The sequence below is a fragment of the Pipistrellus hanaki genome (genome assembly GCF_964339955.1).
Source record: "Pipistrellus hanaki genome assembly, chromosome: 10".
NCBI lineage: Eukaryota > Metazoa > Chordata > Mammalia > Chiroptera > Vespertilionidae > Pipistrellus > Pipistrellus hanaki.
This window is the reverse complement of record NC_140512.1, coordinates 7738874-7752714: the sequence shown is the minus strand read 5'-3', so window position 1 is coordinate 7752714 and position 13841 is coordinate 7738874. Positions and strand designations below refer to the sequence as shown.

At 46.8% G+C, this 13841-nt stretch overlaps 1 protein-coding gene across 7 annotated transcripts in view; it reads right to left on the bottom strand.

Annotated features, from left to right (window-relative positions):
- Nucleotides 1–13841, bottom strand: part of CREB5 (cAMP responsive element binding protein 5) — a 387508-nt gene that overhangs the window by 123964 nt on the left and 249703 nt on the right. The window contains exon 1 of one of the 7 annotated variants that reach the window (XM_084896987.1): nucleotides 6779–6832. The exons of the other annotated variants lie outside the window; for them this stretch is intronic. Within the exon in view, the coding sequence (XP_084753113.1) occupies nucleotides 6779–6825 (47 nt within the window). The 5' untranslated portion in view covers nucleotides 6826–6832. Of the gene's footprint in view, nucleotides 1–6778; nucleotides 6833–13841 lie in introns of those variants that run through there. 7 annotated transcript variants of the gene reach the window in all.

Below are 13841 nucleotides of genomic sequence, written 5' to 3'. Positions count from 1 at the left end.
TGGGATTATTATTCCACTGCTAAGGAAGTTCTGGATGGTGAGTGTGAAGCCAAGTCCAATGGCGTTCCCTATGACCTGTGCACTGGAACTTCCTCTTTGACCTGGATGGAGGAAACAGCAAAGCAGCAGATGCACAGAGTGAGGGCAAGAGCTGGAGTGAGAACAATAATTTGGCTAGCAAGAGGTCTCTGCGTAGTCCATATTAGAGTGGATGCTGGTAAGAGCCAGACTAAGGGTGAAAATGCAACAAGCTGTAGATTACAAGGGAGTAATCTACATCTACATTCATACTAAATGGGCTTATTATAATTGCTGTTATTATGATTAATTCCAGAGGAATTAAAGGGGATCTACCCTTTGTGGCAGAGTGTTGCTGAGCTGACTGAAGTGTCATGGTATGTAAGAAGGTCAAGAAGAGGCAGATGAACAAGAAAAGTTGTTTTATATCATCTAAAAAATAAATCTCTACTAAACTGAAAGGGGTGCAATAAAAAAGACCCTGCTCTTTGGATGATGAAATACACTGTTTTAAAGTGAGAGCTCAAACCTCATGTTCTGGCCAGTGAAGAGATGGCCACGTAGTATAGACCCAGCATTGTGAACCTCTCCTCACCTCTGCTCCTGTTCACAGTCCCACCAGCATTCTGTGCCTCTGTTTACCTTTCTGGGAAGGAAGTGTCCAATGACAGAATTTCTCTCTACATTACTGATGCCCAAATTTTTCCCCAAAAGTCACCTGCTCCCATTAGTAAATAACTAACATGTACTGAATGAACATGTACTATGCCAAGTACATTACAGTCCTCATCTCAGGGATCCCATTTCATAGGTGAAGTAACTGAGACCAAGAAACATTCAATAGATTGTGAGAAATCACGCAGCTAGCAAGTGGCAAAGTCAGAGTTTGAACACAGATCTGTCCAAAATGATTCCCAGGGCACGGTCACACAGCGCCATACTGATTTGGAATCAGTAGGCTCCACCATTGTAAAGGAGGCTGCTTTGCAGACCTTCCCTTACACTGATGCGGGCCCCACTGTGGGCAGAGGGGCAGAGCCAAGTGGGTAACCAGGCCCACAAGGCTACGAGAGGCCCAGCTGGCCTCTCTGCCACGTCAGCACACGTGTCGGCTCAACATGACTTTAATTCTTTAAAATTCTTTCAAGGACCTTGATTTAAAAGAAAAGAAGGTTCATGGGCTCCTACAACACAGTAACTTGTGGTAGCCATTCCAGCTTATATAACACAGCCTTTTGGCTCCCTTTTCTGCCTCCCATTAAGATAAGTGATTGAGTCTATGCACTAATAGATACCCTGGCATTCACTGGGAGCCTTATTATTGTTTTTTCCAGGCTTTGCTTTTTTGGACACATCCAGTTCTATTTCAGTCACTCCAGACAGCAAAGAAAAAAAAAATCATAAGGTAGAATTTAATTCTTGGTATCATGTGGAGGGAAGGAAGGCTGCTGATAGCTCGATGAGTCTTGGCTATTGTATAACTACTGTCGCGTTCTCCACGGTGATTTGAACTATTGATTAATTCTTCTTGGGTGCAGTGGGACTTCATCAATCATTAAGTAAGCTCTCCTGCCAGGGCAGGTACAGGAAGAAAAGATGTATGGGCTGGTTATGGAGTGTATGTGCACTGTGCAGCGGACTTTGGAGTGCTCAGACAAGTCAATCTCAGTTTTCAAGGCTGGAAAAAGTCAGGAACTATCGTTGTTTCAACTCAAACTCATGAAGTACAAACCTTGAGAAGCGCCAAGCCTTTTGGCATGCACTTTCAGCAGACCAGCAAAGCCTGCTGAAAAATCATACACTTCAGTTTGGACCACAGACTTTTCCTTGGCCTGACCCACATTTATCAAAGCCACCCATTCTCCTTCTTCCTCTCAGCAATTCCCCTCATCCCTGTGTCAGGACTGCTCCCTCGCATCCTTGCGTATACTCTTAGATACAAAAGGAGCGCCTTTCTCAGGTCAGAGGACCATTAAAGTAAAAGGAGAATAGAAAGGAGAAACCTGTGTTTTATCCACTGCTTCTCCTGTTTTTTATTTTTTTTATTTTTTAACTCAGTTCCAGATTTACCCACCCTACATTTTGTCAGGCACAGGACAATGCTCATTCTCAAATCCACATGACTTTCTGCCTGTTCATCTGGCTTTCCTGGCCAAAGGACACAAGGTAAACTCTGAGACATTTTACCACGCAGCCTGAGGCAGCCCACACTGGGTGATCTTAGCATGGAACACTTATGAAAGTCTCAGGCCCATCGCTGCTACTTAATTCCACCAACTTCACCATCATAACACTTTTCCACTTGCCACCCTGCCAATTCCTTCTCTCCAATCTCTAATACACCAGTTTTACCACCAGAAGAGAGATGTGAGATGCAGCAGCAAGCCTAAAAGGTGGCCTTACCCCACTAAAGATCCACATTGCACATGCCTGCTCTTCCAAATAAACTTCTCTCAGAGCAGCCGGGAATGGAATCCGGTTCTCACGACCGAACTCACTCATCTCCATTTCACTTCATTTTCCCATTCACAAAGCCACCGAGGAGCATGAATGGGGACATGAGGGTCCTTTTTCCAGCCTGCATTGTTTGCATCTCCACCTCCACTCAGGTCTCTGGAAAGTTGGCAGGTCTTATCAGCACTGGGTCTCACCTCGCTTTAATCAGAATGGTACATTTACTTCTGTTTTGAGTACCTGACGTAATCACAGACTTGCTTGATTTTCTGAATAAAAAGAGAAGAGTGGCCGGAGAAGGCACACGCCCGAGTGATGCTGGGAGCAAGATGCCCTGTGAGCATCTGAAATCAGCCCCGTGTGGCTGACACTTCTGCCCGGAGGATCCCGTGCTGTCACCGTGCCTGTGACCTCATTCTATGCCAGGGGCCTTAAAATGTATTTCCACTCCTCACAACGCCATGAGGTAGGTATGGCTGTCCTCATGTTACAAAGGTAGAAACTATGGCACAGAGAGGCTAAGTGGCTTGCTAAAGTCACACAACTAGTAAGTGGGAGAGTAATTTCAACCCAGGTCTTTTGACCTTTCAAAGCCATGATACTCTTTTTAGGAGACCCTTCATTCTTCTAAGCAGTAGATGTCTGCTTTCCTGGTGCCACCCCCTTCTTCTTGCCACAGATGTGTCCACCAGGGAAAACCTGGGAAGGCAAGAGGAAGAATGCTGAGTTCAGCACTGGTTTATGGTTAAGCGTAGGCATGGCCAGCTGACATATGGAGGGGATAGATGTGTGCCCTCTGCTCAGTGCCTGGCATGTGGAGGGGATAGATTTATGCCCCATTCTCTCATGCCATCAAAGCTCTGCCTTCCCCTTCCTGCCAACAGGTGAGGTATAGCTTCAGGAGCCCCTATGGAAAACAAAGCTGCCACTAAGCCATATCCCAGGGAATATAAACCATGCACAGTGTCACCAAGATTCTCCACTGTTGGTGAGCTAGACCTAGTGTGAACTGGACTTAAGGGGTTAGAGCTCATGTGAACGAGGGCAGGTCTGACCCTCAGTTTTCACATTGATAAAAGTATCATACAAGTAAGTAAAGTAAAGCTGGGGAAGCTGAGTAAGAGCTGTGGGCTCTATCCGTGGCAGTATGCTGGTTGTGATATTGTACTGTATATAGTTTTGCAAACTGAGTAAAGGGTACAGAGGATCTCTCTATATTATTTCTTGTAACTGCATGTAAGTCTACGCTTATCTCAATTAAAAAACAACAATAACCAAAACAGAAACTCCAAACAAAACAATTACCAAATAGTAGAGCTAAAGATTCTCACCCATCCAGGTTGCCATGGGGATGCAGTGAGGCAATAGAAGTCTGACTTAGGATCAGGATGAGCTCTGCTCCTGCCTTGCCTGCCTCTCCGTTAGTCACAAGCAGGATGGGTCTGATTACCGCGAGCAAGTCAGAGCCAAGTCAACATACATTGCAAGGCTCTAGAAAAAGAGACCCTGCTCTCTTTACTCATGAAGACTCCCAAGCATACACTTGGCACTCACGGTCCTGGCCCAATGACTAATAAGCCCCTGTTTTGTTTCGGCTCTGGATGACCCTCCCCCGCCCCTCAGGGAGGCATAGCTGTGGTCCTTCCCTGTGCACAACTAAGCTGGGTCCATAAATACATGCTTTACAATAAGGCTACTACCCTGGAACTTGGATGAAGAAGAATGGAGATATTGTTTGGAAAAATTATCTTTCTAACAAGCCCATATAGTTTTGTCTTTCATGCCCTTCGAGGGTTTTTAAATGTCACCTTCAATCTCACCTACAAATCTGAGATCATGTAAAATTTACAGAAACATGTCAAGGAGTCATGCAGCTCCTGGGGAGAATAAATGCATTATAATCACAGACCTGCATCCTATGAGCAAATGAACATACACGCCTGCATGTTGGGCACTATGTCCTGCATCCGAGGGACGTGAGTGGGGGTCTTTTAGGAAAGTTCACAGGGCAGGTAAATAAAATGGACCCTGGAAAATAATACACAGCTGTGATAATATTCTACTGCTCTTAGGACAGACTCACTTGGATCATGATCTCTCATTGAGGATGCCTTGCAGGTAGTATTTGAAAACTATGAATTTTACCCCAGGAGAAATCTTCATGACAAAAAGCAAAACCCAAAACCAACCTTCAAAGTGGGGAAAGACCCATTACTTTTCACCCTGCGCACTCATTTCCCTTAAGGCACCAATTCACCTTGAGTTCAAATGCTCCTTTCTCTGGAAAGCTGTGGTGAATACCTTTTAGCAATACTTGCATAGAACAGGGACACAGAACTCTGGAGCTAAAAGGGACTTCAGAGGTCATTTCAGATTGGCCCCACCTGTGTGGGCGGGGCTTACAGCCCACCTTGTCCGCAACATTTAAAAATAGAGCCTGAAGAACTTGTATGCATATATGCATAACCCAGGGACACAGACAAAATTGTGGTGAAGGGGGAGGTGGGTTGGGGATAGGCTAGAAAGGGTCATTGGGGGGGGGGGGGAACACCTATAATGCTTTCAAAAATAAAGAGAAATCTTAAAAATTAAAATAAATAAATTAGAGCCCAGATAGTTTCAGTGACTTGCTCAAGGTCATCAAGATTGACATTCAAGCCCCTTGACCTCTATCACATCATGCTCTTTCTTCCAGAAAGTACCACTGACTACCCTCCCCCTTCCATCTCTTCCCAAAAAAAGCAGGGGAGAAGATTCATAAAAAGTCAGAATTAATTATATCCCAAACATGCATTAAATATAAAAACATCAACCCCTCTTTGGTATGTGCCCCATGCCTTACTCAGTCTGCATTGTGCTGCATGTGATCGAGACTCACTGAGCCCCAGAAGTCTGGAGTGGCCACAGTCAAAATCTCACTTTCAGGGGCTGCTTCCTCCCTAACTGTGCTGGATGGTGTCAGAAAGCACTCAGCCCAGACAGTGCAGCCCAGTACTGACTCTATTTCATGGAACATACGGAAATTTGATAATACTTTTCAAACATAAAAGTCTCTCTGGGTACACTAAACCCTTAAAGCATCAAGAACATCATTTGCCCCCGCTCCCTCTATTTCATATCAATCAATCCCTTACAATATTAACTCGTTCTTTCCAGACAAATCAGTCAAGAAGCGTTCAGCATCCCTGCCATGACTGTGGCAGATCATTTTAAAATTAATTCAAGAACATAAAGTTTTAAAGGTAAGCCCTGGGTTGAGCTGATTGTCACGTGAACCAACAGAAAGTTAAAATTCTCAAGCAAATTGCACAATCGCTGTTAACGTTCGCTGAAATGATAGGTGAGAGACTGCAGCTACTGTTGAGGATCATTGTATTTTACTTAAAAAACCTACAGTGTAGTCTGAATAATAAATGCAACAGCCCAACTCTTCATAGTCAGCACGATACAACAGGATAGTTTCCCAGGCATTTGCAATTCACCAGTTACGCTCAGACAGCCACCCCCAACTCCCACTGTCACTTCACTCTGACCTTTTATGAAAAGACAACCATTTGGAGCCATAAGAGAGAGAGAGAGAGAGAGAGAGAGAGAGAGAGAGAGAGAGAGAGAGAGGGAGTGTATATCCTGGTGGAAAATAATACACAGCTGTGATAATATAATATCATTTCTAAAATATCATAATATAGTTTTACTTTTAATAATAAAAGATAAAAAAGGGGCGTCTGTGAATAATTAGAGATTGCAGTCTGAAGCCAGTTACAGTCACTGCAATTGATAATAAACTGAAAACCCCTTGAGAGCAGGTAAATGCTTTGCAACCCTGACCCCCTTGCTCTCACATTACTTAACTACCCTGTGGTTCTAGCATTACATCACCATTCAAGCGATTGGTTCCTGCATTTTAACTCTCTCCCTGTCTCCTCCGATTAGGAGCGACACCGCAGCAAAGAAACTTCGCCGGAGTTTGCTCTTTCTCGCTTCGCTTTTTTAATTTGTGGCCTTTCTGCTCCTGTCGCGCTGCCTGGCTCCGCTCGTTTTCCCCACCCGCCCCGGATCCACTCCTCCAGGTCGCGGGGTCCTGGAACAAAAACTCTTATCAAAGTGAAAAGAAATGCCTCTGCGGACCCGGAGAGGAGCGGAGGGGCTGGGGAAAGAGGAGAAGGAGGAAGAGGAGAAACAAAGACGGGCAGAAAGGGGAGAAGCCAGAGCAGGAGGAGGACGAAGGCTCAAGACAAGAAGGCAGCCGGGGTCCCCCAAAAAAGTATTAAAAACGGGGAAAAATAAAATTAAATTAAAAACAAACCTCATGGACATCACTGAGGCTGAATTCCCTCCTGAGGTGCAGAACATGAGAGCTCTGGAATGAGTGTGTGTAGAATTTGAGCCAAAGCTTAACTAGCCTGAGTGAGTCATATCCTTCCCACTTGATTCCAGGCCAAGCGATGATGTAATGCACTGGCCCTTCTCTAGCGCGGAGCTTGGCTCTCTCCCTCCGCTCGCTCGCTCGCTCCCTCGCTCGCCTGCTCTCTTTCTCCTGGGCTCGCCCTCCTCCTCCTTCTCCCTTTTAGCTCAGTGCTGGTGAAGTCACCATTTAAATCTGGCAGAACTGAAGCAAAAACTTCAATGTAACCAAAACAGCCCCAGGCTGAGTTCCAGACTCACAGCGCCTTCCCAGTGCAATTGCCCTTAGAAACGCGTAAACAGAGGGGGAAACAGTGCCGCCTGGGGTTGGCCCAGCAGCTGCCTCGCACTCAGGCAGGGCCCGCAGCTCCGCTGGCCGCGGCCCGCAGGTTCCGGTGAGATGTGGAAAAAAGCGCTGGTTTTCAAAAACATGCCCGTGTGCTGGGAGGAAGGGAAATAGCGGTGGAGACCCAGCAGAGATGGGTGAAAGGCGGCGGCTGGAAGGGCCGAGAGGGAATGAGACAGCAGGACAGGTGACCAGCCCCGGGGCGGACGGTAACAGGATTTCCGTGGCCCAGGGCTGGTTTTTTTTTTTTTTTTTTTTTTCCTTTTCTTTCCCCCTGGAGCGGGATGGGATTTTCTGTTGCTGAGTGCCAGCCCCCAGGCCTCCAGGGACTTCTTGCCTGTAACCCCCCTGTCAACAAGGGCAAACCCTCTTCTGGGCCAAGCCCCCGCCTGCATCAGAGCCCAGCGAGCTGCGGAATCAGTCACTTCTCCTCTGGCCCAGGAAGTGCAGAAGGAAAAGGACCCTAGTTGCCAAACACAGCGTTCATCTTTCTGAGATTAGCCCTCCACTCTCAGGTGAGCCGCCCACAGAAGAGGAAATGAAACTGTGTTCCCCCCTCAAATGAAGATCAGCCCCCCATCCCTGCACTTGCAGGGGGTGGGGGTGGGGTCTGGCTGCTGTGTGGCTGGCTGTGAGTTTAAAAGGATGCGGGGAGAGCCGAAGCCGGTTTGGCTCAGTGGTAGAGCGTGGGTTTGCGGACTGAAGGGTCCCGGGTTCGATTCTGGTCAGGGGCATGTACATTGGTTGTGGGTACATCCCCGGTGGGGGGTGTGCAGGAGGCAGCTGGTCGATGTTTCTCTTTCATCGACGTTTCTAGCTCTCTCTCTCTCTCCCTTCCTCTCTGTAAAAAATCAATAAAAATATATTTAAAAAAAATAAAAAATAAAATGCGGGGAGAACCCACTGTATGTGTGTCTCTTTAAATTACAGAGCGAGGAAAACAGCCTGGGGGTAGCCTGGAGGGGCCAGTCAGACCTTATCCTTCACAAATGGGGGTGAAGTCCTTTCAATGGTGAGTTCTACCCTCACCTCACAGGGCTGCTGCTCAGGACTCTCCCTGGCACTGGCTGGTTTTCAGTCCCCCTTTTAAACTCTAGCTTCTCTCCCTTCCCCCCCCCCCCCCATTCGTGCCTCCTTCCAAAAGAAAAAAAAAAGTAATTTTAAAAAACGAGAAGTTCACTAGATTTTTTTTAAATACCACAAAAGCAGAAGAAAGGCGTGGGTTTGCAACTTATTTATTCTCCAATAACCCCAGCCTCCTGTCACTGTCTATTGCCTCTCACTGCTCTGGGACCAGAGCATTGAGTCCTCTCACTGCAGGATGCCGAGCAGAGATAGCCCGCACTTCGAACACCGGCCTTCAGAGGAGCCTCGGAGTTTATTAAAGATGTCTGCTGCTGGGGCCAGGCCTGTTCATCTGAGTCCCCTGGAATTTAAATCACAGCTTCAGGGGCTATCAACACTCAAGGTGAAGAGTTGAGCGGCAAGGTCTGCCCAGCCCTCTGCCTGGCCCTGGGGCCGGCGGGGAAGCACTTGCTCCAGCGGTCGGCCTGGAGCATGACATCCCCAATTGACGCTGATGCCATGGTTGCACCGGTGACACCTTTATCAGGGCAGGCAGCCCTGAATTAGAGGTGATCAGCCGTAATTACAGCTGGCGCCGCCGAAGCCCGTGGCCTGACAGCGGCAAATGTGGTTGTTATAAAGTTGGGTCCACCATGTCAGTGGCCTGTATAACTCACTTACGTCTGACTCGCCAAGCAGCTATTGATTTTTCTTCTGATGCAGGGAATAAATAAAACAAAATCTTCACTCACTGCCCAGAGCCTTTCTACTCGCAGGCGGGCTGAGGAGATTTTATTTATACAAACGGATTTCTCCTTTTTTTGTGAGAGCCATTGACCATGGTGACAAGTGTAAAGCTGGGGGCTTTCCCTTTCCCTCCTCCTCTCCTCACGACTTGTCTTAGTTTTCATATTTAAATGCTTTATTTTTAGAGATGTTTTTATTGATTTTAGGGAGAGGAAGGGCAAAGGAGAGGGAGACACATCAATAGAGAAACATCGTACATGTACATGCCCCCTACCAGGGATGGAGCAGGCACCTGGGCATGTGCCCTGACCAGGAATCAAAATGGCCACTTCCCGGTTCCTGGGTCGATGCTCAACCAACTGAGCCACACTGTCCCGGGCTCAGCAAAAGGAATGTGCAGTAGATTCTTTCAAGTTGACATGGTCCTATCATCTCAATAGGCACATACTTTCTATTGGATTTTGGTTAGACCATGTCCCGGGGGCTGGGTTTAGTGGCTAGAGAGTGCCCCTGCCTTTTCTCCTATGGATGGGTAAAAGGAACTCTGCTTCTGCTATAGGTGAAGACTGGGCAAAAGTGTCTTTGCTGTGCCTTCCTTGGAAAGTCACAGGAAGGACAGTCTGACCAAAGCCAGGCGCAGACCGCTCATGAGACCTCGCGCATCATCTTCGCTCCAGCCAGCGGGAGGAGGGGGCTGAGGGGTTCCACCGTGGGGACGTGCCTCCGATCAGGGACTGCTCCCAGAACCCAGCCTGCCTCCAAGGGCCCTGCACCTGCTGCTGCTGCTGTGAGACCAAGGGCCCGGGAAGCGCGGACATTCCCATAAACCTTGGGGGGAGTGCTGGCCTGCCTGAGAATCAGTTCCAGAGTTCAAAGGGGTCTGAGTATTTGCATTTGCACTTGGCGTCCCAGCATAAGTACCGCCCCACCATTCCAAATCAGACATCCTCACTGGCGGCCCCGCTTCTCCCCACTTGAAAAGAAACCCAGCTTTCCCATTTTCCTTCCTGTGAGCAGCTCATGAGAGAGAATATCCTGTTCCCCAGAGGAAATTCCCCTCCACTCAAGAGCTTCCTTTTCACCCCTTTGGCCCTCTCCTGGCCTCTCCCTTCCAGCCCCCTCCTAACTGCTCTTCTGAGGCGGGGGGCTTTGCAGAGAGGAGTGGAAGATGCTGTAATTCCAGTGGGATCCTTCTTAGAAGTAGCCCCCAGCCAACAGGCGAGGCCTCAGATTAGCTGGCGTGCTCAGGAATGCTTACAACACCCTCCTTTCAGAGCGTGTCATCCTTGGGGAGAGGGTGGTGGGTACTGCGCAGCTGTTCAGTGTAACTCACTCAGCTCCCAGCTCCTGATGAAATGTTCGGCTCCAGAGAAGTGGAAACCTCGGAGATCTGAGCTCAGAGTTCAGAAGGCACGCTTGGACTACCTCCAACACACCCCACCAGGACAGGCACAGCTCAGGCTGCAGGGCTGAGGGGCGCAGCAGCCGAGCAAAGCAAACTCTGCGGCTGGGTGACTTTCTGAGCTTCGATATTACAGACACACAGCAAATCTAAGACATGATTACCATCCTTCTCAGAGAGAGCGATTTTCTTTTTTCCTTTTGGGTTTGAGTTTATTCTCCTCAAGAAAAAGCTTATTATCATCTTGCAGACATTGTTTTTAAAATTGAACCCGTGACTCCCACAAGTCCCAGAGGAGTTTGAGGGGCCAAATAATTTCAGAGTTAAATAAGCTGTAATGGCTATCACATGTACCCAACCAGAAACCTAGAATTAAAAATTATTCAGGAAAAAAAAAGTGGCATCTCTTCCTTTTTTAATTTACAATAACCAGCCAGGGGGTTTTTCTAAGGCCTCCTCTGCAAATTGCTTCCAGCGAACCCTCCGGTCACAGACCACTGCACACCTACGTGCTGTCATTCAGCGTTCCCTTCGACCTGGGTGTCCCGTGCTTTCACAGTGGACGGAGGCTTCGGGGCTGTTTGGGTGAGCCCGCGCAGCATGCATCCTGAACGGGTGCGGGGTTAGCTGGTTTAGATGGTTGGGCCTGATGAGGGCGGCTCCCAGCAACCACTCCCAGGGTGTAATCAAGGGAGTGTCAGCCCTTGGTTACCTACTGCAGCTCCAGCATCCCAGCCCTGGCACCAAGTACCCTCAGGCAACTTGCTGGCCTGTCCTGTTTCCAAACCTATCCGTAATGCTCTGAAGTGGCAATACTGGATGTGACTCAGACAAAGGAATGCATTTCTAATGATGGAGAGATCAAGGAACCTTTGAGGGAGGCATTGAGAGGTTATAAGAGCCTTTTGATCAGCCCTATAGTATAATTATTGATTCTGTCTGCTACAGGGATTTTTCCTCTAACTTCTCCATCTTTAAAATATGTACGTCATTCTATCACTTGACCCTATCACAGTGTCTGAAAGGCAGTTGACACTCAGTGAATATGAATAAATGAGTGAATGAATGAATACACTTCTCAGCTCAGGCATTACCTTTCCATGAAGGCCTTGCTGGACCAGCAGGCTGGGGCAGGAGTGCCCATTTCTCCTGGGGCACCTGGGCTGAATTCTATGCCAGCAATAAGCCAGTTATGGAAGTACCCGGCCACCTCTTGTGCCAATCTTCCTTGTGAGCCCTTAGCTTCTTTTGGGGGAAGAGTCTGTGCTTATCTATCTCAACATTCTTTGTACCTACCAAGTACCTATACGCACAGTAGGTCCTCAAGAAATGAGGACCTGCAATGGGCTGGACTTTTCCTTAGAAGTATCACGTTCATCAATCTTTCCATCTCAATATTATGTCCATTTGTTAGCCATTTTATCCCCCACACCCCTGCCTGCCAAATGTTGCTTGTGTGAAACATCAAGATCATGGCCTTCTCTATCTCCTATGTTAAAATTTGTGGAAATTGATTTCCCCCTGTATTTTGTAGCTATCATATCTATTTTATTGACATATATAATTCATACATACACACATTATATGTCGATGCTTACATATATATAATACATATGTGAATATACGTGTGTGTATATATGCCAATATTTGTCATCATTAGCCAACACTGATTGAGCACATATTCTATGCTGTGCATTGTATTAGGTGCCCCACAGACGTTAATTCTTTTACTCTTTTCAGAAACACTATGAATTGGACGCTTTCCCTATCCCTATTTTATGGGAGAAAAAACTGATTCAGAGAATTTGGTAACCTACCTAAAAAAGCTAAGGCTTGAGTTGAAAGTTGTCTAATGTCCAAGTCAGGGATGTGACCATGCCACTTTACTCTTCTGTATCAGGCACTAATATCTTCCATGGCCCAGCTGCTCCCGGTGACCTGGGTTAATCTGTGTGCCCAGAAGCAAGCAGTGTCCTGGGCCCAAGTAATCAGGATGGACACTTGGGCCTTAGGAGCTTCATGATTCCGAACAGAGACATATTCCAAAGGAGAAGGGCTGGCATGGAAGCAGAGAAGAATGGAACCGTTTTATGGCAATAGCAACAAAAAATAAGAAATGCAGGTCACCTCTCTCAGGTGAAAAGGTGGTGTTTGTCTGCTCACACCACTCACCTGGCCTTCACTGCTTCCCTGTCATTTTATCAGAAATTTTATCAGGGATCATTCCATGAACCGACACGGCCAAGCCCACCTCTGTGGCTCTCCTAGTGCCCTCAGGCTGCTGGATTCTGGGTCCCTCCTCCTCGGTGGGCATTCCATTTCTCAGGGAGAAAAACGAGTGCCTGCTGGATCTGGAACACCGCTGGCTGAGAATTCCTATCTCTTTGCATATTATAAATTCAAGCCATTGGGGGTCTCTTTTCTGAATACTTATCCCCCAGTACTTTGCAATTGCACAAAAACGGCTTTCTGAAAACATCAATTTGGATGACACACCAGCAAATATACTCCACTGGCTGTTTGCACTGTTAAGCATTTTTAGATTTAAATATAAACTACAAAAGTAGAAATGAATCTGAAGAGGTTTTGAGGGCATTAGAAATAAAAAGGAAGGCTTACACTCAGGAATTACATTTGTGGTTTCTTTGCTTTTTACTGAGAGTCCAGCTGTCGGGCTGTGTGTGTGTTTAAAGCTGACCTCCCTTCCTCTGAGCAGAGTTCACCAGCGCTGATTTATTCTGCATGGAGAGCCAGCCCTCCAACACTTCTGCCTGGAGGGGATGAGAGGTTTTTTTTTTTTTGTAAAACCCCAAACATGAAGCTCTCGGGCCTTCCAAATGAAATTATCTGTGTTTTCATTAACAGAGCCCCTGAGTTAAAAAGTTGGTTTTGATAAGAGAGAATAAATGAAAGAGAAACTGCTGACATAATATTTTGGTTTCCAAACCCACTTCCACATTCTGCTGTACATGGCTGTGATATCTGGACTTACACCAGAATCCCAGATAGAAAAAGTGCAGTTAATCCTGCTTTACCCTGAAAGGCAGCTCTAAATGTTAAAATCTGATTCTACAATGTTTCTCTCTCTCTCTCTCCTTCTCCCTTACTTTCTCTCTAAAAAAAATATAAATTAAGACATATTTTTAAAAAACTTAGCCATAGTGACACTTCCATACCCACAGGCATTTGTTTCTGTCTTTCTAGAAGTATAGTGCTATAACTTAGTCTTGTCCTCTTCTTTCCCAGGAGAGGAAAATAGGTATTATGATGCCGAAGGGGTCTTTAGGTTTGGGAGTAAAAGATCCTAAATTTCTCTTCTCCATAAGCTATAGAATTCCTCTGACATGGAAAGAAATGGAAAGAAAAAGAGTCAAGTACCAGCTGGGTTTGAGGCAGGCTGGTGAG